This window comes from Theropithecus gelada, chromosome 4, assembly GCF_003255815.1.
Source record: "Theropithecus gelada isolate Dixy chromosome 4, Tgel_1.0, whole genome shotgun sequence".
Lineage (NCBI taxonomy): Eukaryota > Metazoa > Chordata > Mammalia > Primates > Cercopithecidae > Theropithecus > Theropithecus gelada.
Window position 1 is genome coordinate 71,178,568 of NC_037671.1, and position 26,601 is coordinate 71,205,168.

Genomic DNA, 26,601 nt, shown 5'->3' on the forward strand with positions numbered 1-26,601 from the left:
ATTTCCTGCCCTTGAAGTCCTTTATTCTTTGCAGATGGGAGAGCTTGAAATTCATCGTTTCCAGCTTCAGCCAGACCCTCTGAGGACAAGCATTTACTCAGTCCTTCTACTTGTTCTGTCTGCAGTCTGGGCTCAACCCTAGCAATCTAACTTTTAACGTATTCCTGAGACGAGGTTCCAGAGTTGTGCCTTATTTTGGTTATTAGATCCATTTCCCTAGATCTTGTGGCTGAATCTGATTCTGTTGCCCAAGTCTTTAGAACTGAAGCTTTTGCTTGCCCTCACTAATCCCTGTCCAGGAGTTAGATAGAAGCCGGATCCCTAGATACTGACTGATGTCACCTACTGTATTGGAAATTCAGATATTACCTTCCATTTCATTCTTATTTATACCTTGTGGGGCATTTCTGATTCTTACTGCTATTCTAGGTTTATTATATATAGCCATTTTCTTTGTATGTCTTGTTTTAACTACTGAGCTGAACTTGTGCAATTGAGTCTTTTTAAAAGCACATGTTTCATCCCAAAGGGCAGATCTAATTTTAATTCCAGTAAATGCTTCTGAGGCTGCTGTGTACCACATGAGATAATAATTGTATTAGTTTCCAAGAGTAACCATAACAAGATACTGCAGACTGGGTGTCCTAAACAACAGGAATTTATTTTCTCATAGTTCTGGAGGCTGAAAGTCTGAGATCAGGGTGTTGGCAGGGTTGGTTGCTTTGGAGGAACATGGGGAAGGATCTGTTCTAGACCTTTCTCCCTGGTTTTCCCCTATGTCTTCACGTGATCTTCCCTCTGTGCATGTTGTGTCCAAATTTCCTCTTCTTGTAAGGACACCAGTCATATTGGATTAGGAACCTCCCTACTGGCCTCATTTGGTTTAAATGCATCTTTAAAGACTATCTCCAAATGTAGTTACAGTCTGAGGTAATAGGGGTTAGGACATCAACAAATGAGTTTGGAAGGGGACATAATTCAACTCAATGATAGTATTCATAGGAGGAAAGAGACAAAGGCCTGTAGATGTTTGTGTACATACATGATAAATACTGATTTTGGCATTTGTCTCCATTGTCTGTGAAAAACATATGGTCATGAAGAACCTTGTTGAGTAGTTACTTTATGAAGAGGGTTTAATATTGCAGATCATGAGGACATAAATAAGTTTTAGACATAGCCAGAGACTAATAACCCAGGACATGTTACTTAACTCCCTCTCTAAGCCTCACGTTCAATCGTTTTAGAACCTGGAAATAATAATCGCATATACTGCATGAAGTAGTTGTAAAGATTAAATGAGATTATGTATGGCCTTGTGTGCCTTGTACCTGATACATATCAAGCACTCAATAAATATTATTTCTTTTTTTTTTCTCGCTCCGTCACCAGGCCAGAGTGCAGTGTTGTGATCTCGACTCACTGCAAGCTCCGTCTCCTGGGTTCATGCCACTCTCCTGCCTCAGCCTCCCAAGTAGCTGGGACTACAGGCACCTGCCATCATGCTCAGCTAATTTTTTTGTATTTTTAGTAGAGATGGGGTTTCACCATGTTAGCAAGGATGGTCTCAATCTCCTGACCTTGTGATCTGCCTGCCATGGCCTCCCAAAGGGCTAGGATTACAGGCGTGAGCCACTGCGCCCGGCCCCATAAATGTTATTTCTATGGCAGCAAATAAGATGCATAGATAAAAGATTTTACAAGAGCGAGGAGGGAAGCTTGAATGCCAACCTTTAATATTAGAGCTGGGGTAGATTTTGGGCAGAAATAACCAATGTGTCATTCTAGTGAGGGAGACTGGCATGAATAAAGAAAGACAAGCATACACACTGTTATAGGAAGAATCAGCTTATAGACCTGTAGAGAGAAAAGAGCCCAGAGGTTACAGGTTGAGGGAACAGTTTATCCTAGTTCTGTCAAGAACTGGGTTACCTTGGGCAACAGAAGGAGAGGGTTGGATTAGATCAATGACCCTAAAATTTTTATATACTTATAAAATTATCTGAGGAGCATTTAAAAATATGTGCTGGGGAAGCACCAAAAACTAATCTAATTTAGTCAATGTGGAGCAGTGCCCCAAATTTATTTTAATGTGTAGTTGAATACATTCAGTGCACATTGCAATCACTTGAGGGAGGAGATTTTTGAAAAACCTGCTGCTATTCAGGTCCCAAGCCCACAGATTTAGATTTTAGTGTTCTGGGTTGGGGCCTGAGTATTATTCTTGGCAAATCTCAAAACTGACCCTTCATAAATTATGAAGTGCTAGTCCTCCCATGAGAATTTTTATTTTGTATCGTAAGATGAGCTTCCAATAAAAAGTTGCATATTAATTTGATGAGCCCCCAATAAAAAGTAGCATATTAATTTGAAGACACATTTGACTCGGAAAGTATCCAAAATGATTGAACTTATGTTTAGGGGGTAAAATACGGAGTTATATGTTTCCAGGTATATTTTGGAACTCTAATCCAGGAATTCACTTTCTGACTGACTAGCAGGTGTAAATTCTGCCTGGGATAGCTCTGTAGTGCTTGGGAGAGATTGAGGAACAGAAGAGTGACTTTGCATGTATTTGGAACAGAAACTGAAAGTCATGTCTACTTTGAGATAATAAATGGGAAAGTACTGCTCAGAGTCTTGAGGATCATACAAAGGTAGTAATTGTAACTGTCCTAACACGGTCATTCCAGTCGGTGTGGTGTTGAAACTCCTATAGGTTAGGTTATCATTATATACAGAATGAAATCCAAAAACTTCAGCCAAGCCCTTCAATCTTCACAGTGTAGCCCTAACTTGTCTTCACACAGTCCCCTCTAGAACTCTGTTCTTCCTGACTGATTAGCATTTATTTCCTATATTTCACACTTACCATACACTTTTCCATCTCCATTATTTGGCAGCGTTCTGCCTTTTTAAAATGTCCTCTATCTCTAGCTGTGATTTAAAACTAAAATCAAATTTCACCTTCTCCTCAGTCATTCTCTTGGAGTACTCAATTTTATTCTTAAGGTTTGCATGTGCTTTCCCAAGGGAAATTAATTATAAGCATAAATGGAGAAATCATCTTTCTACATTTATATACTGTTTTATAGTTACTGAAGTGATAGTTTACAGTTACATACGTGGAATTATAGTTGTTGGATTAAGTTGTACACTGTTGAATCTTTTTTTTAATTTGTAGAAGTAATTAGAAAGTAAGAAACTAATAAATTTTATAATTGTATATAGAGAAAAGATGTAAATCAAAGTACTACTGAGGATGATTGGGTTTGAAAAAGGGTAGTTTTTCTTGTCTTCTAATTCTTGGTATATCTGTTAAGTTTATTGATTGTATGGCCATGCGTTTGGGAAAAATTACTTAGGTCAGTAGGTACCTTTTCATTGGATGACAGAATATTATTTACTTTGTTTCTTGTGTAATTACGGAAACTTCTAATTACAGAGAAGTAATTACTTCTGTGTTCTCAGGATTCTGTTTCTTTAATTATTTTAGTAATTTGGACATTAATTTTTGAACTACAAACAGGTAACTGTAATATTCCTACCATTAGACATTAACTTAGTGTGTATTTTAATGAAAGAAAAAAAATATGCACAGAAAAACTACATGAGTTATTGAGAGAATTGCTATTCGATTTAAGAAAGAAATAAAGCAACATCACTAACATCAATAATAATAGTGAAAAACAAAACAGATTAGGAAGCTCAGACTGACAAGTAAGTGATCAGAAGGAAAGAAGCTGAAATTTTAATTGTCATAATCCCTAGAAAGAATAAGAGCTCTAAATTAGGTGTAGGGGCTGCCAAGACAGCTCTTTCTTTGGGAAACCATGAGTTAGGTTAGAAATTAAGGACTTTTGGGAAACTGAGTTGAATTGAGCATGAGATTGTGTATTTCACAGTTAATGGGGGAGCTAGAATAGTGATTGGAGTAGCTCAAACTCAAACAAGCCTGGTATTTGGAATTGAAATCATGTAAGAACTTGTCTGTAACCCAAATAATGAGTCAACTTGTCAAATTTATTTAATAGCTGCAATCATTAACTCTAACTGACTTATTTATATTTAGTTTATAAAATGTGGTTGAATCACAAAGAGTATCTTGACATAATAAATACTTTATGATAGATATGGGCAAATATTTTTTATGATAACAAACTCTATAATATAAAAATTGGAAGTCAGCTTAGTTTCCAACAATAAGATACTGGTTAAAAGGCACTGTTTACAGGAATATTGTGTAGCCATGAAAATCTTGTTATATATTGTTATATTTAATGACATAAAAATATATTTGTGATACTTCAGGGAAAGGGATTGCTAATTATATGTATACTATATGGTATGGTTTTGAAAAAATGATTACATATATGCACAGAGAACTAACAGGATATATATCAAAATGAGTATACTTATATTTTTTTCTGTTGTCTTTTTGTTTTGTTTTGTTTTGTATTTTTAAACCCCTACCATAGACATATTCTCTTGTATTTGTATTTGCTCAGGTTTTCTATTTACCATTCATTCCTTGGCTTTGCTTTTTTACCTTTCATGCATTGTTAAAGATAGAACAAGTTGTTTTCCATGTCTCTTCATTTCTTTTAGAGTTTAAGGCATTATGCATTTCATTTCTATCCTTTAATGCAAACCTTAACTTTTCAATGAAGTACTTAATTTTAGAACTTTTTAGTAAAATCTAAAATTAAATCATATGTCTACGAAAGAAGACTTTAGCATTCTTTCACTTTTCTCAAAAATTTACTGTCTTTATTCTATCTTCTATGATATGATTTGGAATTTAAGTTCAACTTATGTTTCAATATTCACATAAATAGATATCAGTGTTATTATGGTTAATACTTAATTGCCAACATGTTTAAATGATTTCATTGTTCTTGGTTACTTCTCATTTTCCCTTTCTGCTTTATTTTTCTTCTTGTAAGGGCATGTCCTTTGTTAATTTTTTCAGTGAGAGTCTGGGGATAGTAAGATGCCGCTAGTTTGTTATCATTTCTTGAATGATATTCTTGTTGGGTATATAGCATAGACTTTTTTCTTCCATAGTTTCCAGTACCTTGATCCCAAGTCACAGGGTATATGGCACATTGCAAGTAGCAACCCTGGGAGAGATTGATTGGGGTTTCTTTTAGCCCAATTAATGGGAGGAGCTTTAGGCATGGACTGACTTCTCTCCTGGCAGGACAGGACATTGCAGCTCCAGTAGCCTCTACCCACCTGCACTGCCTTTCAGTGGGCTGGGTGGCTTCAGCCACTCTCACCACTTTACTTTTTAAAGATTCTAGCTCTACATTTGTCTTATTTATGTTTTATAGTGTGACTGTTTATTTTTTGAAATAAATATTGTTTTAGAGGTAGAAGACTATATGTGTATCTGTATCTTGACACAAAGTTCATAAATATTTTTAAGAAAAAATTTTCAAAATTATTTGAGAGAAGAATAAACAAGCAAGAAGTAGTCTGGTCCTGTAGGCAAAGTATAACCCAGAGAAAGTACTGGCCTTATGTGATTTGGTTGGAAATTCAGCTGAGGTAGAATTTAGGGAGCCTTCTATTCTGGAAAACCACTGGTTTTGATTTGTTTTGTTTAATTCCTAATAGATTTTCAAAATACTTCTCACATAGAGAGGACAACAGGTGGATACATATAAATAGAAAAGTAGAATGATGTGCAGAAATAATGGAGTGAGACACTTCTGTGTAGCATTTAATTACTTAGCTTATACATCATGTAAATGATCTTGACTCTACTTGACTGTGTGCTTTCTTTAATAACTTGGTATTTTAAGTCTCGTCATATTTTGTGTAACATTTCTACTTAGCTTGTTTGATTTGTTGATTTTTTTTTTTTTTTTTTAGCGAAGAAATAGCTGATGTCCATGACCATACCTAGGAAGCAACTAGGTGTGTAGGCAATAGGATAATAAAGAAGGCACTGTTACTTCAGATAGCATTACTTGAATTGTAGTTCTGTGAAGACAAATAAATATATCCAATTAATGGCATTTGAACTGACAAATCAGATTTAAAACTGTCAGCATATCAAAGGGAAAAAGCTAACTAGGACACCACTTGAAATTACTTCCAGTTTACAGTAACATGGCTGCTGAGGCTAAAGAAATTAAAAGTAGGCAAAACAAAAAAACAAACAAAATTCTCCCCAAACCCCCCAAATTCCACTGAGAAAACCTATAAATGATGCATAAAGATAACATTTTTAAAAGCATAGCTGAATTTGTGTGAAAGAGAAATCTCCAACCTCCAAGTGCCAGAAATGAAATGAGAAAATTAGATCTGTAAGTATGTGAAGTGATACTTCAGCAATATGCCTGAATAAATCAAGACTTACAATGGTGGGGGGGCTTGCATTTTTAAACCACACAGGGCCATGAGAATGTTTCCCTCCTAAGAAGCAGGAAATTGCAAATTTTTAACCTCTTTTTTAACTTTGCATCTTTGTACAAGACCAGGACACTCAGAGTGCTTTCTCCATAATGAAAGGATGAATGTAAAACTTGACACAGCTTAGGTAAATGAGTAATCTTATTTCTGTCTGAACCTTGGGTGAAAACAAAAACACACAATAAGTCTGTTGCAATAAATTGAAATCTCATTCTGCTCATCTGTTCGTTAAGTGGATTTTATAGACTGAATTTATATTGCCTACATTGTAATATAATCCTACATCAAGAAAATAACATTAAATTTGGTCCTTGGTCAGTGATACCTCATTCTATAATACCTTTCCCACCTAGTTTTAAGCTCAAAACTTTTTCCATTCCTGTGGGATCAATTATTAAAGTTACAAAGAACAGGCAGATGCTCAGAAATGGTGCTCAGAGAGCTAAAATGTTGGCTTTGTAAATTGGAATCCTTTTTCTTCTGACATGTTTTTTGTCTTTTACAGAGGAATACAGTAATGACTAAAACATTTGTGCCCATCTTAAGACTGAAATTGTCAGCTTGTGATTATCCTTTAAATATCTCATCACCATGAAAAGCACTCAAAAGATCTCCTGTAGGTAATGTGTAAGATCAGTCAGAAGGTAAAAATTGGAGGAGAGACATTCCATGGTAGTAGGTGAATCAGGTTTATTAATTATTAATGTAATAACACTACAAACTTACCTTTTATATCTTTCTTGATCTTCCTGTCCTACCCAAACATCGTCTCTCCAAATCTCCTAAAAATATTATCTCTGAAAAATTCCCTTCTCAACCCTGGGTCACATCCTGGCACTGTCTGACATTTTGACATGTTTGCTATTCTGATCCCTTTTATTCCATATCCAGTAATTGCCTCAATTTCTCCATATGGTTAGGTCAGGGTCTGGAAGCTGTAGGGCTCCTTAGCTTAGAAAACATGACAAATCAAAGCAAATGATACAGACCAGTTCTCATCGAAGATCTCTTTTAAACATGCTTGTCCTTTAACACACTGTAAAACAAAGAGTATAATTCATTGGGTGCTCATATTCATTTATAAGTAGCATCATTACTACACTTTGAAAACAATAATTTCCATACCTGTAACTTAATTTGAATTTGAATTTCAGAGCAATTTGGGATCCAGAGGCCCCTTGATAGCGTCAAATACTTGGAGTCTTTTTTAACCTTTTACATTTTTCCAGTTAGGCATTTTATAACCAGAGTTGCTTCTAATGTCCAAACCACCCTTGTGGAAAGCCTATAAATAGTGATATAAGAGGAATTGAAGCCTTATAACTCAGGAAATTGTAATTATGAAAGAGATTCTCAATCCTGGAAGAAATTGAACTAAATATGTTAATTTCCCAAATCCTAATATTTTAAGAATTCTTATGTCTTCAAAACTAATTTTGCCTTCTATCTTGTTATTGTTACTCCACAAATTGTATCTTGAATATTGATTTATTTTGTGTTTAGCTATATGCAATTGGAATTTACTGGGCTATGTCAGTTGGACTTTGTCTTGAAATATTTTAAGTTTCAGCAAAAGAAATAAACATATGCCGGGCGCGGTGGCTCATGCCTGTAATCTCAGCACTTTGGGAGGCCAAGGCAGGTGGATCACGAGGGCAGGAGATCAAGACCATCCTGGCTAACACGATGAAACCCTGTCTCTACTAAAAATATGAAAAATTAGCCGAGTGTGGTGGCGGGTGCCTATAGTCCCAGCTACTCGGGAGGCTGAGGCAGGAGAATGGCGTGAACCCGGGAGGCGGAGCTTGCAGTGAGCCGAGATCCCGCCACTGTGCTGCAGTCTGGGCGACAGAGCGAGACTCCGTCTAAAAAGAAAGAAATAAAAAGAAAGAAAGAGAGAGAGAGAGAGGGAGAGAAAGGAAGAAAGGAAGAAAGAAAGGAAAAGAAAGGGAAAGAAAGGAAAAGAAAGGAAAAAAGAAAGAGATGGAGGGAGGGAGGGAGGAAGGGAAAGAAAGAAAACTAAAAACATTTGCCTCCATTTGATTATGTAGAGTTTAATAAATGGAACTTTGGTACAGAAGCTGTCCATCTGGGTCAGGAGGGATGGCTGAGCTGATAATTTGTGGTAGCAGAAACACAGATACCACAGTGACAGAACAAGACATGAGTCCCTTTTATTACAGAAACTACCTAAAGGAACAACATGGTCCTGAACATCAACTCTTAATCTATAAAATGGGATCCAATACTTCTCTCTCATTCTTGTTCCTCAGGATAGCTTAACAAAAATCAGAATACACAGTATTAATAATGCAAGCATTTTTCCAACTATTACTGCAAAATAACGGGCTTAGTAAATGTTGCCAAAAATATTGTTTATGCTCAAATAAGTTTAGCCAGTGCTAACTTTAGCTGAAAGTGTCCTCAATGCAGGACTTCTGACCACCTTTTCTGGTAATGTGCCTTGTTACTTTTCTAGAAAAGACTAGAATATGCAGTGTGTCCTGAATACATGTGATTGGGGCCCTTTTATTTTAAACCATCTGCTAACATCTCTGTAAACTGGTGTTGTGAGATCATGGCATGGCAGAGCTATACTGGATTCTCACAGAGGACCTTAGCCAATAGCATAATGTATGTTTTACTTAGTGCAGATTTATTTGCCTCAATCACAAACTACCAAGAACACAGCCTTGAACCAGATGTCAGGTGAGAGCCCCCAGATTTAAGGAAGTGGTAATCTAAAGCGATATTAACTTTGATTATTATTGCTTTTGTTGAATTCAAATTCTGGTGTTGCCACTGACTTGATATGTCATTTATCATACCTAAGCCTCGGTTTCCTCATCTGTAACATGGGAATAATAATAGCATTTAAACGTTTAAGGCACAGACCTGTTCTGTATATTTTTTCCTTTTACTCCAGTGCTTAGTATAGTTGATATTCAAAATTTTTGTTAGATGAAAGAAGTTTTGAATGCATGCATGCAGGGATCAGTGAAAATTGGAAGAAATAACAGAATGAAAGATTATGTAAGAGTGGCTCTCCCTTGAAGACCTAAAGGGAAGTACTAAACAATAAAAAGATTAATGTGCATTGGGTTTAGTCAATGAAAACCTCTCAGAGGAGGTATCGTGAACCTGAACATAATTTTATGCCATAACCTTTCATAAATATTACATTCTACTCCTGGTTGTAAAGATTAAGAATCTTGGTATTACTAAAAGGATCTAGAGTTTCCACATGCACAGATTAAAAGACAATATATTTACCCTCCTCTATCCAGAGTTTGTCCTGCTATTGATTCTTAAGTGCCAGTACGTTAATACAGTATAGCAGGGCTCACACAGCAGATTTAGACAGTCAACTCAGTAGTAATGTGTTAGTTCTACCTGGGCAGTCTTCATTCTGTAGTCCATAAAGAATGAGATGCTAGATTTACATCCTATCAACAGTAAATTATGTAGACATCCTCATTATTTGAAATGATTAGTATATTTGTTTATATGGAAGTATACATTTTTTACAAGGTATAATTGTAAGCAACAGATGATATTACATAAGTAAGTCAGCTATAGATGAGTAGAGATGTTTTTCAGCTTTTGAAAGTACTTTGGAAGAGTTTGGAAATAATATATACATTTTTTGTATAGTACTTCAGTACTGTCCCTAATATGCTGGTGGTGTACAGAACTTAGAAAATCAATACATTATTGATTATTACTTCAAAGGATACTTGTAGGAGATTTGTGATTTGAAAATCAGATTTATTTTGCGTATGGAATTAATACGACTATGGAGGAATAAAAAGGAATTTCTAAGATATTATATGTGATTAATATTTCAACATTAAAAATATTGGCATTTGATAGAAATAGGTTTTTATCTGTACTTTCTGGCTATATATTACTACCAAAGTTTAATTTGAAAATGAAAGTTTGGTGAAGTAGAAGCCTTAGGTTAGTGACTTAGGAATTTCATTTCCAGGATAAACCAGTCTTGGTAATACTCCATGTCTGTTTCTCTACATGGTTGATTCTCTTGTTAATGCTGTCCATCTTTGTTACCTCTCAGATTCATTTTGAAGCACATGAATATTATTTAGGAAGTGTGAAATATATGTAAATGCAAGGTGATTGTGTTATTTTTGCTATTTACAACATTTTCTGTATTGAACTCCAAAACATTAATAATTACCTGCAGGAATATATGCTTAAATTAAAATTACATGTGAAATTTTTAGTTTGTTTGTTTTAGTGAAAAGACTACAGTTAAAGTAGATAAATATACATATTTTTTTCCATAAAGTAGGAAAATGCATCTCATTTATCAGAAGGTACAGCTCTTCATATTTCAGAAGTGTGTATTAATTTTGTACCATGTCACATATAATAGGAATCTATATATAATATATTCACATATATATGTGTTTGAATCTGATAGAAAAATAAAACAATAGGGAAAGAGGACCTACTTTAAAAAGTTTTTGTAATAAGAGGTAAGTATTATGTAAAGAATATATAATAGTTAAAAATACAGCCTAAGTTCAAATATTTCAAGAAGAAACAAAAAAAGTGTTTTTCTTCATAAATCAAAGATATAATAATAAGTGCTCCCATTTAATTAATTTTAATAGTACTGAACAAAAGCAGAAGAGTTATGTTAAGAAATCGTTCTATGGGCCAATGGCCATTTCATTGTCATAAAAATCCTTTATTTAGCCTTCTCCACAAATAAGCTCACAGCAGGACAAAGGACACTAGTTAGAGTAATTTGGGCGATAAGTAAACAGAAGGAATGGCTAGGAGCATAGTGTCATCTGGCAGAGAGCTTATTTCCTGAATCCTGTGGATCTGGTTAAAACCCAACAGAGATGCCAATATGCTTCTCCTCAGTAAATGCTACCAGTCCCCACACCACCAGGCCCACCGAAGCTTGTCTACAGTATTTTATCCAAGCAATCCTTTGGGTAACTGCACAGTGCCTGCAGTGACCTGAGTCAGTCATGCAAGGAGACTTTCTTGTTTTCACACCAATGTTTTATTTCAGTTTCCATTTTCTGCTGGTCCTGTTGTTCAATGATATAAGCAGAGTGATGAAGGAGGCACTTCACACTCTTCTTAGATAAGATCTTGAGCAGCAGAGACTGGTTTAAACAGCAAAGCTTAAATCTCTGAAGCTGGATTTATTTGCAAGGTTGCTGTCATGTGCGCACCTGGGATTCATGTCTCTTCAGAAGGGTGGGAAGAAGTAAGGTCTGTTGATTCCGAAGAGAGAACAATTGAAGTTCGACGAGGAGTTGCTGGTAAGAAATAGATAATGGTAATCCCACTTCATTTTTGTCCCAGTTGTACCCAGATCTCTATTTAACACTCCCTCTGTATCTATTTTCCAGTCAAAATATTTCTATTATCTGTGTGTCAGGGGTACAGTGTTCTTAATTGAATAAAGTTTCCAGTTACCAACTTTATCTTTAATCTGTTTCTCTGAAATGAGATTGTAGGGTTTATAATATAACCCTAAAGATTTTAAGATGATTAATTATATTTATGATTTATTCCTGTGTAATAGTCACATCAAGAAAGATTTGAAGATGAGAAAATCAATGTCCTGTGAAAATAATTTAAAAAATAGCAGGTTACTTAATTGTGCATGGGTTTTCTTTTCTGTCAATGTGTTCTATGCTTTACTATCTCATACAAAGAATGAGAGATACATGACAAATTGCAGTCATCATTAGTGGAATGTCAATTCAAAAATAGGAAGTTTGTGTCACTTTTTAAAAATAATGGTTCCTGGGTTCTTGTGAAAGAACCAAAACCTTTTCACAAATGCAGGCCTTGACCTAAACTACAATAGGACAAGGTCAAATGGAATATATGAAGCAAGCTCAAAATTGCAATTGATGTTAGGTTTTATGTGTTCTCTCCCAAGGGAAATCAGTTTTCTGGTCTTTGATATAGCTGTGGAATCACAACTAAGTATGAGGCTGTGAAATATATAACCCAGAAAAAGGATATATATCACTCAAGATGGAAGAGTTGTAGAAATATTTTAAATGAGTAAATATTGTTAACATAAATTTTGGAATTTAAAAAATGAAAATAGAAAGATTTTTTTCTACTTTTACCTAGACAGTGGCTCCAGTGAATAACACTTGTTACTATGCATGAAAGCTCATAGTATGTGGTACCCAGAAATGAGTGAGGATATTTTAGAGTAAGGTCAACATTAATCTCTTCTAATATTGATTCTCTGCTTTGATTCTGTAATTTTGAAAGCCATGAATACCATTTTGATTAATAAACCCTGTTTGGGTTTATTAAGTATTTTCTGTTAGAAATGCAATTTGTTATCAAACCCTCTTTGGTCTATTAAGTATTTTCTGTTAGAAATGCAATTTGTTACTATTTGATAAATTTTCTTGTATCAAGGCACTTTAGGGAACTCAAGGTAATTATAATAAATTAATAAAAATTCATGAGATGGAATGAGGGACAAATATTAGATTAATGACATTTAAAATGATTTTATAATTTGAAATAAGCCCATACTGGATAATAAACAAAAGAAATAGGAATAGAGAAATAAATATTTTTTTAAAATCTCACAACTCAAGCACAACAATAGACACATGCAGTGTATTAAAATATTTTATTTCAGTTGACAAGCCTACATAGGCTTATATGATTCATGCATTTTTTTTTTGGGGGGGGGAGATGGAATCTTTCTGTCACCCAAGCTGGCGTGCAATGGCACAATCTTGGCTCACTGAAACCTCTGCTTCCTGGGTTCAAGCGATTCTCCTGCCTCATCTTCCCGAGTAACTGGGATTACAGGCACCTGCCACCACACTCAGCTAATTTTTTGGATTTTTATTAGAGGTAGGGTTTCACCATATTGGCCAGGCTGGTTTCAAACTCCTGACTTCAGGTGATCCACCTGCCTCAGCCTCCCAAAGTGGCGATATTATAGGCATGAGCCACCGCGCCCAGCCTGATTCATGCATTCTTAAATTCTAGTCAAAGAAAAGTATATGGTAATGATTTCGACCAGACAAAAATGAGTATGTTGGTTGTTGAAAGTTTTGACTCGCTTTCTATTGTTTCTCTTCTGTATACTTGCTGGGCCAGCAGGTCTACCTCTAGACCATGCCATCTGTATGTCTTCTTAATGACCATATCATAATGGAAGCAACTTAAGTTCAGCAAGTATAAGACTTCAGCCCCATTAACTGCTCTGGAAAATCCTCACCACCTCCAAACATGAGAAATAGAAGTTTATCATTATAGGGCCCCGCTGCACTGGGGTCACGAGTGCTTGCACAAAAACTGGCATAACTTTGAAGTAATTCAACAAAATAATTGCAGGAACTCCTAACTACCGTGATGTAGTGAAAAGCTCATACGTGGCTTTCAAAACAGAGAAAGCCAACTTCAAATTCCAACTCTGCTAATTATAAATCATGTGACTTTGGGCAAGTTAACTAGCTTTTCTAAACCCCATCTCTAATATGGGATAAGTATTACTGATTTTTTATATGCCTATGAGAAATAAATTAATTAAATAAAATTAATAGACAGTATAATATTTGGCACTTAATAAGCATTCAATTAATGTTTATTTCTCTTTTGCTTTTCCCAACAATAACTTGGTCAGGTTTTGACTACAGCTAGCTTTAAGCATAGGCGGAAGTTTGAGAAAAGAAAAAAAAAATATTCTGAATGAGACCATAAATATGTTCTTTTAAGAGAGAAAAATTGTTCAAATTAGTGATTTCATTTAAGGCTGATATTTTGCAGTTGTTTTGGTAATGAGATGATCCATGGTTCAGTTTTAATTTTTTTCTCATGAGATAATTATTTTTGACAAGTACATGTAATTTAAGTAAACATAGTGCCATTTGTTTTAAATAAATGAAAGATGTTCCTCATTTTCTCTCTGTTATCATTTGACCATTTCATTTTCTAAAACAAACTAGAAGCAGTCCACCTTGATTGTTCAGCAAATAATCCCAAGATGATTAGAGAAGTATGTCATTATTCATTGCCGTTTCTGGAATCTGAATGTTATACTACATTTAAAATGTAATTGAGATAGTAACAATTTCAAATCAACTAATTTTGTTGTTACTGTTGCTGTTGTTCTGTAACACAAAATATGGGTGAAGTAAAATGTAGGTGACCCAATGAGAGGATAATTATTCTGTGTCTCAGAAAAAAATCTATTGAATTATGAATTATGCATCTACAGTCATCAAAAATATGCATCTTTAAAAATATCAGAAATACGAGCCACCTTCTCCTGTCCCCAACTCCCTGGCAAAACCTATTTGAGGTTGTCCTTTTGCCCTCTGGAGATGAGCCACCATTAGCACTAGGCTGGCTGTACCAGATGAGCCTGAAGAAGCGCTTTTGCCTGTGTTCCCAACAATCGATTGTATACTCTTGGTTTATGCTTTCTGGTGCCAGTTGTTGTCATTGAGCTGAGTAAGATTCCTCAGTTAGGGAAACTGCAGAGGAAATGATCTGTTACACAGGGCTTGGCAGGACCATTGCCAGTGATTGATAATGGAACCAAATCATTTCAGGTGAGTTTTCTGTGGTCTGACCGTCAGGCGTCTGCTCAGCCTTGTCATCTTAACCCATAGGTATTGCAGTGAGTGTCAGTGGGTACAAGATGAGCTCCTGAACATTTGCCTGAGTCTTTTCTTCTGTGTTAGCTTTAAGGACCACAGCGTTTCATCTCTCTGGCTGCAGGAAGGTAGCAGCTTCTGTGCATTGTTTTAGGAAATGGTTAATTGCGGAGCTAAAAGAGCTTTAGTGTATGCTACTCTGGGAGCCACTTTAGTACAGCACAGAGCACTATAGATTAATGCTGTAATCAATGAGAATCTGTACACTGCAGAGATCTGTTTTGATGACAGCAGCACTTATGGCCTTGTTTAGTGTCACTGTTGTATAATGTTGGACACTGCAGGCTTTTTTGACTTTGATTTAGAATGCAAGGACCACTGGGAATTTTATTTAAAATTTTTTATTTTGGTGGATTTTTTAATTGTGTTGTGCATTTGCTGCCATTGCTAGCTGAAATTTAATGATTTGATGCCAGTGGCATTTAGTTAACCACTCCGATGCTGCTGTTATGTTTGCTGGGTTTCTGCAGTTTCTACTACTTCATACATTGCACTCAGAGCACAGGTAAACTAAATTATATTAATCTATGGATAAATGTAAAGTTAATGGAATTTATTGTTTAATTATCCAAAAGAGTAAGATATTAAAATGTTTCATTTAGATTCTATCAGTAGAGAATAAGGATGTTTTGCTTTATATAAATATGTTATTTTAGGATGCTATAATGATTACTTGTATTACATGAAGTTATTTTTATGTTTTAAATGTTTATCTGAAGTGCACATTAAATTATATATATTTTAGTATTACATTTAAGTCTTAACTTGAGATATATATATAATATACAATTAATTCAGAAGGTATACATTTTTCTTCTCTGATGGATCAAAGATTTGCTTTCCCTATTTAGTGACTTTCACTAAAATTAGAAAACGTCAGAGCTTAATCTTCTTGAAAATACAAAGATTTAAGTATATATAGATTGTTCTTTTCAAGTGTTTAGAAAAAAGTCTGAGAAGGATCGGTTTCTCCTAATTGACAGTCCTGATTATAGAACACATTCATGGAAATGTCTGTGTTTAGTCTGTTGACTAAAGGGAAAACTGTTCAGATGAGGGGAACAGAGAGCCCAAGACACAAAGAAGGAAAGAGAAGTGTAGTCTTTTGCATCAGAGATTTAGGTGTGTGACCTTGGGTTAAAAGAGTAACTAGTGACTAACCCCTTCTGACCCTTGTTTCCCTTCTGCCAGTTTGGAAAAAGACTCTCCTGTTATTCTCTGTAGGAATGGCAAAACATTCTTTTGGGTGTTCAAGATCATCTATTGATGATTTTCATGTAGAAAAAAGACACAATTATTAAATGTTTAAAGGTATGCGGTTTTCCTAATACAGGGGGGTAAATACAGCTTTCTTTTTTTTTTCTGTTTTTATTTGTAGTGTTTTAGCTGCCAAGGCTTTTTAAAAATTTATTACTTATTTATTTATTTATTATTTTTTGAGATATGCCTCTTTTAAATTAAGGTGGTGAATTTATTGGCTTCATTGTAACTATTTTGCCAAATAGGCATTGAGTAAGTTTGAGGTGTCCCGAGGGCACCTGCTGTTAAGACTACACTCCTTGGGAGAGGAAATAGGCATCACAGTTGTGCTGCAGCCTGATGAGGACCTGGATCCTGAGAGGCACTGGGGCTCTCTGAAAGTTGGCCAGGGACAAGGGCTCTCCTCACTGCTCCCTTGCTCCTTCTCAGGTTCAGTGTGTATTGCTGAGGGCAGCTGAAGAGAGCTCCTGCCTTCTTTTCTCAGCAAATGTTTTTCAAGAGGTCCATTTTCTGATGAAGGCAAGCTCAAAATCCAAAGGGTCAGAGACAACTGGAAAAGCAGTAACCACCTTCCACTTGCAAAAATATGAATCTGATTGCTGCCTACCAAATACTAGTTGAAGTTTGTGAGTCTAGACTAATTACATACATTCTTTAGTGAGAATAGGAGGATTTTATTGTAAATTGAACAGTGTGCTTGCAGAGTAGCTAATCATTGCCAGTTTATAATGATCATGAATCTTGTGTTCATGTTTATACTTGCTGGTTCTTCTTAATAATAGACACCCACCATTATGAGAGGAAGGCTAAGGCAATGATGGTTCATGCTCCCACACATATGTACATGAGAGACAAAAGAAAAAGAAAAAACAATGTGATTGATTTATGTGTCTACTTCTGAGGAACCAGTCTGAATTATGGTCTCTACACATATATTTATGAGGGCAATAACTTTATTAGAAAAGTGATTATCCATTCCGTAGAAGTTTATCTGCTCAAGTCTCTTCCAACTTTCTGATTTTATGGGGTGCTGCTATTTATTTATTAGTGCATAGTTAGGAAGATCTTCAAGGAGAATAAGATATTTTCATTTTGAAGTATTACCTGCGAATGTTCCTCCAAGAGTTCTGTTAGAGAAATGAAGAAGTCATTTGGAAAACAAAAACAAAAATTAATCTCAATGAACAGCAAATATATATTGTCCTCTGTCCTTCCCCAGGTCATCTGTAAACACTTTTAATAAGTAAAACAAATGCTTGCCATTCTCAATTTTCTAAGGCTAGGGAGATTGGGAAGAAGCATGTCAATTTATAAAAGAAGATAAATTAATGAAAGAATTCGTGATTATTTTATACTATGATAATAGTCAAGAAAACTTTTAAATACTTATCAGGCCTGTAAGTTGTAGGCTAATGATTTTAGATTTTATGTAACCTGCTTCAAGTAGGCCAATCTTTTGTCTTTAAGAAGGGAATCGTCAGAATCATATTATGAGTTGGTCAATTACTTGCAGAAATGTAACCAAAAATCTTGATTGCATAGTTAATTTAAATAAGTTTTAGAGAAGGTTTTATGTGACTTCTATGAGTCTTGAATGTCTGGGAAATAAATTCTTATCATGATGAACTGTAAACATTGAACAGATTTCAAAACTGACTTCAGAAAGGGGGGCATATTGATATAGTGGCTGGTGAGTTTTAACAAACGTATTTCAGTACTATAACATCTGTCATATATTTTAGGCTTATAAATAGCTTTGAGGGTTTTTGTTGTTGTTGTTACAAGAGGATGTTAGCCCTGCAGTGTTTTGTTGTTTTTCTCTCTAGAGAATGCTTACCCCTTGAAACTTGTTCTTCTGAGTAGGTTCAAATTGCAACAACATTTTTATCCACTTAAATTTTTTTTTTTACTTTTATTTCAGGATTATGTTCTGTAATCGCTTATTTAGATTATATAAAGTTTGTTATATTTTCTATATTTTCCTATTTAGCATATATCTTTGAAATTAAGGTATTCATCAGAGAAGAGATGTTAGTATATTTGTGTGTAATATTTCTCTTGCCTATTCTATATTAAAGGCTTTTAAAAAATATAATTCATTAGAGTCTTGATAAGTCGTGAAAGTGCTTTTTGAGGTGAATTCCCTTGCTCTCTATATGTACTCACAAAGCTCATTTTCTCTGAGTATGGTTTTTTGATTTCCTAAGTGCCTGGCTTAAATAGTGATCTTAATAAAAGCATACTGCTGAGGCTAGGCACCTGCAAGAGAGGATAATTCTGGGAGCTAAAGGTAAAGCAGCAAGTCCATATCATAATACCCTACTCAGAGTCACTCATTCCTTTAGTCCCTTTAACCATTTGTTCTTAATTTGGAGAGAGATCAGAGGCCTTTGAGAAATAAAGAAAGCAATGGACTCTTGGGAGAAAAAATACTTTTGCACACAAAATTTTACTTAGAATTTAAAAGAGTGCGTGGATCCCCTAAATATAATTATGGACCATGTAAAAGGACTTGCACAACTCAGGTTTATAATCCTTTCCTTAAAAGTCACAACAAAAAAAGTACTTGACATTCAGTGGTAGAAAAAGTCCTGCCTACACAAAGGTACACCACTTCTCTCTATGGTTAGTGAGTAAGCCCAAGACCAGCTTCAAATTGCTCTTGCTAAAAAAAAAAAAAAAAAGAAACCTTAGTTACTATTTGCTGTTTTCATGGGCTCTGCCATTTTATATCATAAACAAATGCACCCAAAGCTTAAATCTCCAAAAGATAAATATGTGATGATTAGACCCATCATTGACATTAGCAAAGACATCAGGAATGACTGCAAGTTCGTTGAGCTTGTTTCCATTTAGAATGGCTTGACAGAGACTAGGTTTCTTATGACAATAGGCTTCTTTGGCAAGTGTGTTGTGATTTCCCGATTTCAGAGGCTAGTTTTATTTTAGGCAGACATTTAGTTATAGAGTTCTCTAGGTAAGGTTTGTTATTATGAGATTTTACTGTAATCAGAGCTATTCAATTAAGGCATAAAAGTGATGGAAAAATTAAGCACAGAATAAGGGGCTCTAAGACATCTATTTAATATGAAAGACCCTTTGAGTATTGGTAAGAAACATGTGGTTTGTAACGAGAATAATCTTTCTGAAGTTTTTGCTTGAAGCTGTCCTCTTTGAGTTTGCTATATAGAGTCTTTAAACATAATATCTTTTTTCTCCACAGATTTCCTGGATGGTTTAACAAAACTAAATTACAATGGATACAGTTTGCATACTTGTGAACTAAGTGCACATCCATATGTGTGATCTGAAATGTGATACAGTGATAATTATGTGAGAGATTATGTAGGCCCAAAGATCTGGGGGTGTGTGTGTGTGTGTGTGTATGTGAGAGAGATTTTTTTTTTCCCTCATTAAAACTATTGAAAAACAAATAGAACCATAGAGCTTCTTGGTAATAATTTAAATTATAAAGGTCAATCAGATGTTGTTTTTCAGTGTTTTTAGTCCCTTTCAACTGTAAATAATGCAAAATGGCTAGCCTAGGGTAGTAATGAGTTTCTCATTTGAAAACTAAGCCATTAGAATACAGTTGCAACGATTATCACAAATTCTTTACAAATATATTTCAAATGTGAATAATAAACATTTTATAAGGTAAACGCTACTTACAGTCTTGCCAGTTAAAAAGAAATTGAGGTTGAGTTTAGGATGTGCTATTGACTGGCTCTTTTATTTTAAAATGGAAACCAGCCTTTAATTTTATTTATAGTATACCTGTATATAACATAATGTCTTGTTTTATAAAAGATAAAATTAAGCTATGATATTTTTTCTTCATATTGGGATTATTATAATTACTATAATTCGGTATTTCTCATGGATTCTATATTTCTCCAGCTCAATCCTGCTGTGATCAGTAAGATATTTTAGCTAGCATTTAGGTTGGTTTTTATAGAAATTAGATGAAATAGAATGATGCTATATTGTTAAGATTGGTGACATTATTAGGTCAATCTTAAATGTGCACATTTTTATTGAGAGAACTGGGTTAAAGATATTTACTGTCTTTGTGAGTGATGTAACCTTATATCTCAATGGGGAACATTTTGTTATGGAGTTATAAAAAATTATAAAGTATGAAAAATTGACTTTTTAACATTACTAAAATAATATTCCATTTAATTTTTTATAAATGTAATCTTTCAAGTGGTAATTTTAATTTTCAAATTTAGTGTTATTGAATAGTTTATCAGTGCTAATGGTTTGCAATTTTATTTTTTTGACCTAATAGCTCTTAATTTCACAATTTAATTCAGTTACATAATTCTCTAAAAATATAGTTTTGTTCACTTGATTTGCTCTTACTTGAAAGCCATTGATTTAAGAATCTTTAAAAGATAATTCAGCTACTCTGTGTGGGGAATATTATGCAAAGAGCACTTGATCTTTTCCGTTTTTTTGTACTGCATTCCAAATATATCAGGAAATAGCACATGCAAAGGGATAAGAGTTATTTACAGTGCATTTAATCTTTAAATTAAATTCATGATTAATTTGAAGCAATATTTAATAAACAGTTGCTGTTTCTGCTTTTTGTTGCGTTGATGAATAATGACTTAATTGTAAAAACTTAGCTTAGATACCTTATTATTGACAGCTGAGTTTTTCGATGTGCCAAATATTTGCCAACCAGCTTATTGTTATGATTATTGCTATTTGTTTACATTGTTTTAATTAAAATTTATCTCAGAATTATAATTTACCAGCCTTTTTTTTTTAAATTGGGAAAGCTATAAAGGGATTTCATCCTTGTTTTTATAAAAATTTACATGCTATAATGTCTTTAGGTGTTGCTTAATGGATATTGTTTTAACATCAATGTTTTGCCCTTTAATCCAGTTGTGTTCATATATAACTGTTCATGCACTCTTTAACACAGTTATGTTCATAGAGCTACACACAGTATCACAGTGTTGAGGGCACATAGACTCTTAGCTGATTTGTTTGTTTTTGTGTATTTGTTGTTGGTTTCTTTAGGTTTCCCTGTCCCCTTTCTTGTGAATAATTGTTGTTGTCAATGTGTTTATTTGAACAAACCATTTTCCCATTTACAGTGTGCATCTTTAATGATTTTGTGGGGTTGAATACCAAAGAAACTCTTGTATTATTGTGGCTATAAAGTTATGAGTGAGGGCCTAGTGTGTTTTTCTAGGAATAAAGTCTAGGAGCTCAGATTTTGTTCTATTGCTTTTTGCCAGATGAGAAGACCTTTTCACTTACTTCCCATCCTTTGGCAGGACTCTCAAATAAATTAAGATAACTTGCTATTTACTGTAAACTAATACTTGCACATTAGTTCCATTTTGTTGTTTTCTGTTGAATCAAAGTTATTTTGAGTTTAATGGAAGGAAAACTGCATTTTAATGAAAATAGAGTTACAATAAATATACTAAATTATATTGTGTACATATTCATTTAGTCTGATTTTAATTGCTATGTTAATGTCATTTTAAAGCCTATTTTAATATCAGAAGTGATTTACAATAGCAACGAAAATGTAAAAATGTAGCCATGTGAAATAAATTTAAAATACATAGAAAACATCAGTAAGGGAAAATAAGGGTAGAAAATTAGACTGCATATTTAATCACAAATATCCCAACACAAAAAAGTGTCATTCATTACAAATGCACAACATCTTTAACATAAAAATAAGTCAGTTGCGGTGGGCATGGTGGCTCACACCTGTAATCCGAGCACTTTGGGAGACCGAGGCGGGCAGATCATGAGGTCAGGAAATCGAGATCATCCTGGCTAACACGGTGAAACCCTGTCTCTACTAAAAATACAAAAAATTAGCCGGGCATGATGGTAGGCGCCTGTAGTTCCAGCTACTTGAGAGGCTGAGGCAGGTGAATGGCATGAACGCGGGAGGTGGAGGTTGCTGTGAGCTGAGATCGCGCCACTACACTCCAGCCTGGGTGACAGAGCGAGAGTCCATCTCAAAAAAAAAAAAAAAAAACCAGTTGCATAAGTGCAATTATTCCTGATACTGACACCAAAAGAAAGTTTCTTTTCTGTTATTTCATAGAGGAGATTATCAGCAGGAGCAGAAGCAGCATGATCCACATACTATCAGAATCATCACCACCGTGATCTATATAGTAAACACCCTGATATAGTAATGATAAAGAACAATACAATAAAAGGAACTGTAGGGGCAGCGAGGGGAGAGGGACTGTCTAGAAATATAGTGTGTTCCAGGTGCATGGTTGTTTGATGGTGTGAATTAATTCATAGTTTTGTTTTAGAAAATATAAGTTGATTTACCACATAGCCCTCACAAAGACTTCTGTATATATTGTTGCTTTATGTTAAACATTTCAGAGATTTGTAGGGCAGTATCTTCAAGGATATATTCTCCAAAGTGTACTTGTGGGTAGTTCCGTGCAGCTAGTGATTGTGAAGTCATGTATTTAAACAACCAGGCAAGCTGGGAATTGGATTCTCTTGCACCTGTGACAAAGCCAAGAAACCAATGTTGAACAATTTTAGTCTAGGTCAGTGAGGCTTACTTATTTTTTAAAGTAACAATTCTAACATGAAGATATTTTTAAATAATTATGCTGGAAATATAGATTTAGAACTATTTATTCAGTCAAATATTTAGGATGCCTGGAAGATAATTTCTTTCTTGAGTCAGTAAGTTAATCTTTGACCAACATTAACTTAGTTTGCTTTTTAATAAAAATTGTATATACAATCCATATGGATTTGTTGATATTGCTTCTTTATCCTCAATTTTTTGTGGTTTATCTTATTTAAATTATTTACTTCTGTCACATGGAGTTGGAGTACAGTTGAAAAAAAGTGACTTTATAAAGCTTGACCCCTTTTGCATTGAGTCAGAGATTTAGACCAGTGACTGCAGTGTTTTGCAATCTCATTTCCTATGGCTGTAATTTTGGAGTTTTATGAATATGGCTATCTAGAAGTTTTCTCAGAAACAATGCTGAGGCATAAAATAAAATGTTCTCCAAACTTCTATTCCTGGTGATTTTCCACTGCCAGTCAAGGAATTTCCAACTTAAAAATAAAGTCCTTTAATTTATCTATAAATTATTTGTTTGCATAGCCAAAATGAAAACAAAGACAAACAAACCAAAAAATAAGTAGAATAAAATAGAAAAGAAAGGCAAAAACAACTATTCATAGTCACTCAAGGGATCTCTGGTGTCAAAACTGGTTTATATTACCCACTATTTGCTACAGTATAAACTTTTCTACTTTTCTACTTTTTTTGTAGATTAATAGTATATTTTAAAATAAGAAGTATCAGTCCCACATAAGTACTTCTGTTTTGTTCTGTGTACCCTTAAAATTCATCTTTATTATCATCTTACTATTTTCATTTATATCACTAAAAGCATATATCCATCTTTACATTTTTATTTCCTTGTCTTTGGGATATAGAGGCAGGTAAAAATTGATTTGACATTCAGAATATTATTTCAACTTAATGCTGTTTTGCTAGTGTTGCCTGGGTCTGGATAAGGACTAACATTTTCCTTTATCAAAGATATTTATATGTAGAGTTTGTTCTTGTAATGTCACTGCTGTGAACTTGCCCAGCACAACAATTTCTTAAACCTATGGTTAACATCCAGTCCCCAAACAATGAAAACAAATAAACCCCAATTTTTTCCACAGGGTTTCCTGGCTGGTTATTCCGCGACTTTGCACTTGACAACCTGTTCTCCCACGTGAATGGAATACTCAGTGTCAATGTGGAAGCCTGGTCAGTTGGAAAGTTGCAGTAAAATATTTCCCTCTGCTGTACAGCACTTCCCAAATTCTTATTTATGAAGAGTCATTGTGTTGAAAAAACAAGTATCCCTAAGATTGTCAATTTTGTGATTTGTTATCCAGGTTACCTTACTATTCTATATTTAGATTCTGGGGGAGAAATTTCTCAGTTATTAGGCCTCAGGTCATATTTACACATGAAATTTATTCTTCTCCAAACTGTTATGTATGGAAAGCATTTTGGCCATTATCAATGACCTTGGAGACTTTTATTCAGATACATTTTCATTGTCATTTAATACAGATAATACAGTATGGTCTACATTTCTTGAAGACCATGACCACATCCTTATTTTATAATCCTAAGGCACAAAGTTGTGTGTGCATGCATGTGTGTGTATGTGTTTGTGTGTTTGGTGTCCAAGGTTTCTGGAATTTTAATTTATAAAATTTATCTAAGGCCTTATAGCACCAGGCCAATGTAGAGGTAAGAAAGATGGCATTGAACATCATGGTGTTTTGGGAATGTTTCTGGACCCCAAAGCTTCATGTTATCTCAAAATCTAAATTTATAAAAATGTACATAACTTTTAAAACTAGGAAGAATTAATCCGATGACTGATATTTACTATCTCCAATTTCTTTTAATTTCTCAATACCGATTACCCTTTTCAAAGCAAACCCACAATGTTTTCTGTGTTTTCTCAAAGCCCCATTATCTACAGTAACCGTATTTCATGTTTAAAGTTAGAATAGTTATTTTCTTACTACTGTCAATCCTATTATTGTTTAGATAATTTTTTAAGGAATATAAACCCCAAAAATTAGTTACAGAAAGTTAGGAAGCTTACAACCTATTAGAAAATAAATATTAAAATATATTTTACGACTATTGTCTACTAAATAATTTTTAAGGTATAATACAAGCTGGCTTAAAGGAAACATTGTTAGGGATATCTTGAATAATCTGGCCAGTTAATAAGTTTTACAAACAACAGGACTTCATCATTTTTCTAAGCCCATTTCAAAGCATATTTTGCAAAGATTACAGATATTACGTATATTTTGTTTGCGATCACTAATTAACTGTAAGTCTGATCTCTAACACCATGATTTCATATTCTTCATCTTAAGTGTGTAATGAGACATTAAGCTCTATTTCTAAACTCCTTTACAATTCACAATACTGACATATTTCAGTTAATCCTCATAAAGTGCTTATGAGGGGAAAGGCACTATTCTTATTTTGTAAAAGAGGACAAGGTTAATAGAGATGAGGAGATATTATCAAGAGAATGCACCTCATATGGCAGATTTAGGATTAGTCACAAGTCTCCAACTCTGAGTGCAAAGTTCTTTTTACTGCATAATCACTGATTTTATAAGTGTTATATGAATATGATTATAAATATTAGCATAAAATAATGTCGATGGAGAAATTAAAGCATAATGAAGTTTTGTGATTACTCAAGATTTCAAATAAACTGGGTAGAAAAATACATTTTTCTTAGTTTGTACATGCTATTAGAATTGACAGAAATGCTTGTAATTATAAAAATGCAAACTGTTTTTAGTATACATTTTTATACTCTGACAATGTGGATTTCTGTGGTGCTCTATACTTATAAAACAGTTTCGTGCACATGATCTCATTCTACCCTCAGAAGAAAGAGGGGTTCTATGAGAGTTATCTTCTGAGTTGAATGACTGAGCTTATGATTCAGCCAGAAATTTTGATTCTGAGTTCCATATAACTGCTTTGTAGAGTTGTGTCATGGTGGTGTCTGCATCCCAAAAATTTGCTCTCAAATTAACGAACAATACATACAACCAGAAAGAGTACTGCCTCTACCAAATATGTTAATAAAGTTCCCCTTTCCCTGGACCAGCTACTGAGTTTCCTTGCCTGTGTCCTAAAATTGTAAAACATAAAGGTGGCACCACACGGCTTCAAGCAAATATTTAATCACTCTCTGGGGTAGTTCAACTCTGGAGGTTTCACTGAGTGTGAATAATTTCTGAATACAAACATCTTTGTCACACCAATAACTTAATAAATAATAATCGATACATTTACATAAATCAATTCAATAATACTTAAGTTTACCTGAATTATCAAAGTTACATATCAGAGAGAAAGACACAGGGATGTTCTTGGTTTTAGGATGGAAGCAGAGTGCAATTATGAACAAAGCGGAACTTTAAAAGGGAAATATTTTTCTTTTTTAAAAAAGCACTTCATTGAGGTATATTTGACATAGAAAAAGCTAGGCATGTTTATTGTATACAACTTAATGAGTTTGGAGAGAAATATCCACTCCTAAAACTAGCACCACATTCTATGCCATAAACATATCCATCACCTCCGAAACTTCCACCCTCTTTATTATTTTCTTTTTTGTAATAAGAATAC

General features: G+C 34.3%; 1 protein-coding gene across 50 annotated transcripts in view; it reads left to right on the top strand.

Moving 5' to 3' along the window:
* Nucleotides 1-26,601, top strand: part of RIMS1 (regulating synaptic membrane exocytosis 1) — a 491,301-nt gene that overhangs the window by 290,499 nt on the left and 174,201 nt on the right. For 29 of the 50 annotated variants that reach the window (XM_025382141.1, XM_025382138.1, XM_025382134.1 and 26 more), the window contains exon 1: nt 11,318-11,729. The exons of 8 other annotated variants lie outside the window; for them this stretch is intronic. In XM_025382141.1, coding sequence (XP_025237926.1) covers nt 11,630-11,729 — 100 coding nt within the window. In that variant the 5' untranslated portion in view covers nt 11,318-11,629. Of the gene's footprint in view, nt 1-11,317; nt 11,730-14,816; nt 15,015-15,139; nt 15,625-24,092; nt 24,181-26,601 lie in introns of those variants that run through there. 13 more of the 50 variants (XM_025382164.1, XM_025382167.1, XM_025382168.1 and 10 more) reach the window with 4 other exon arrangements.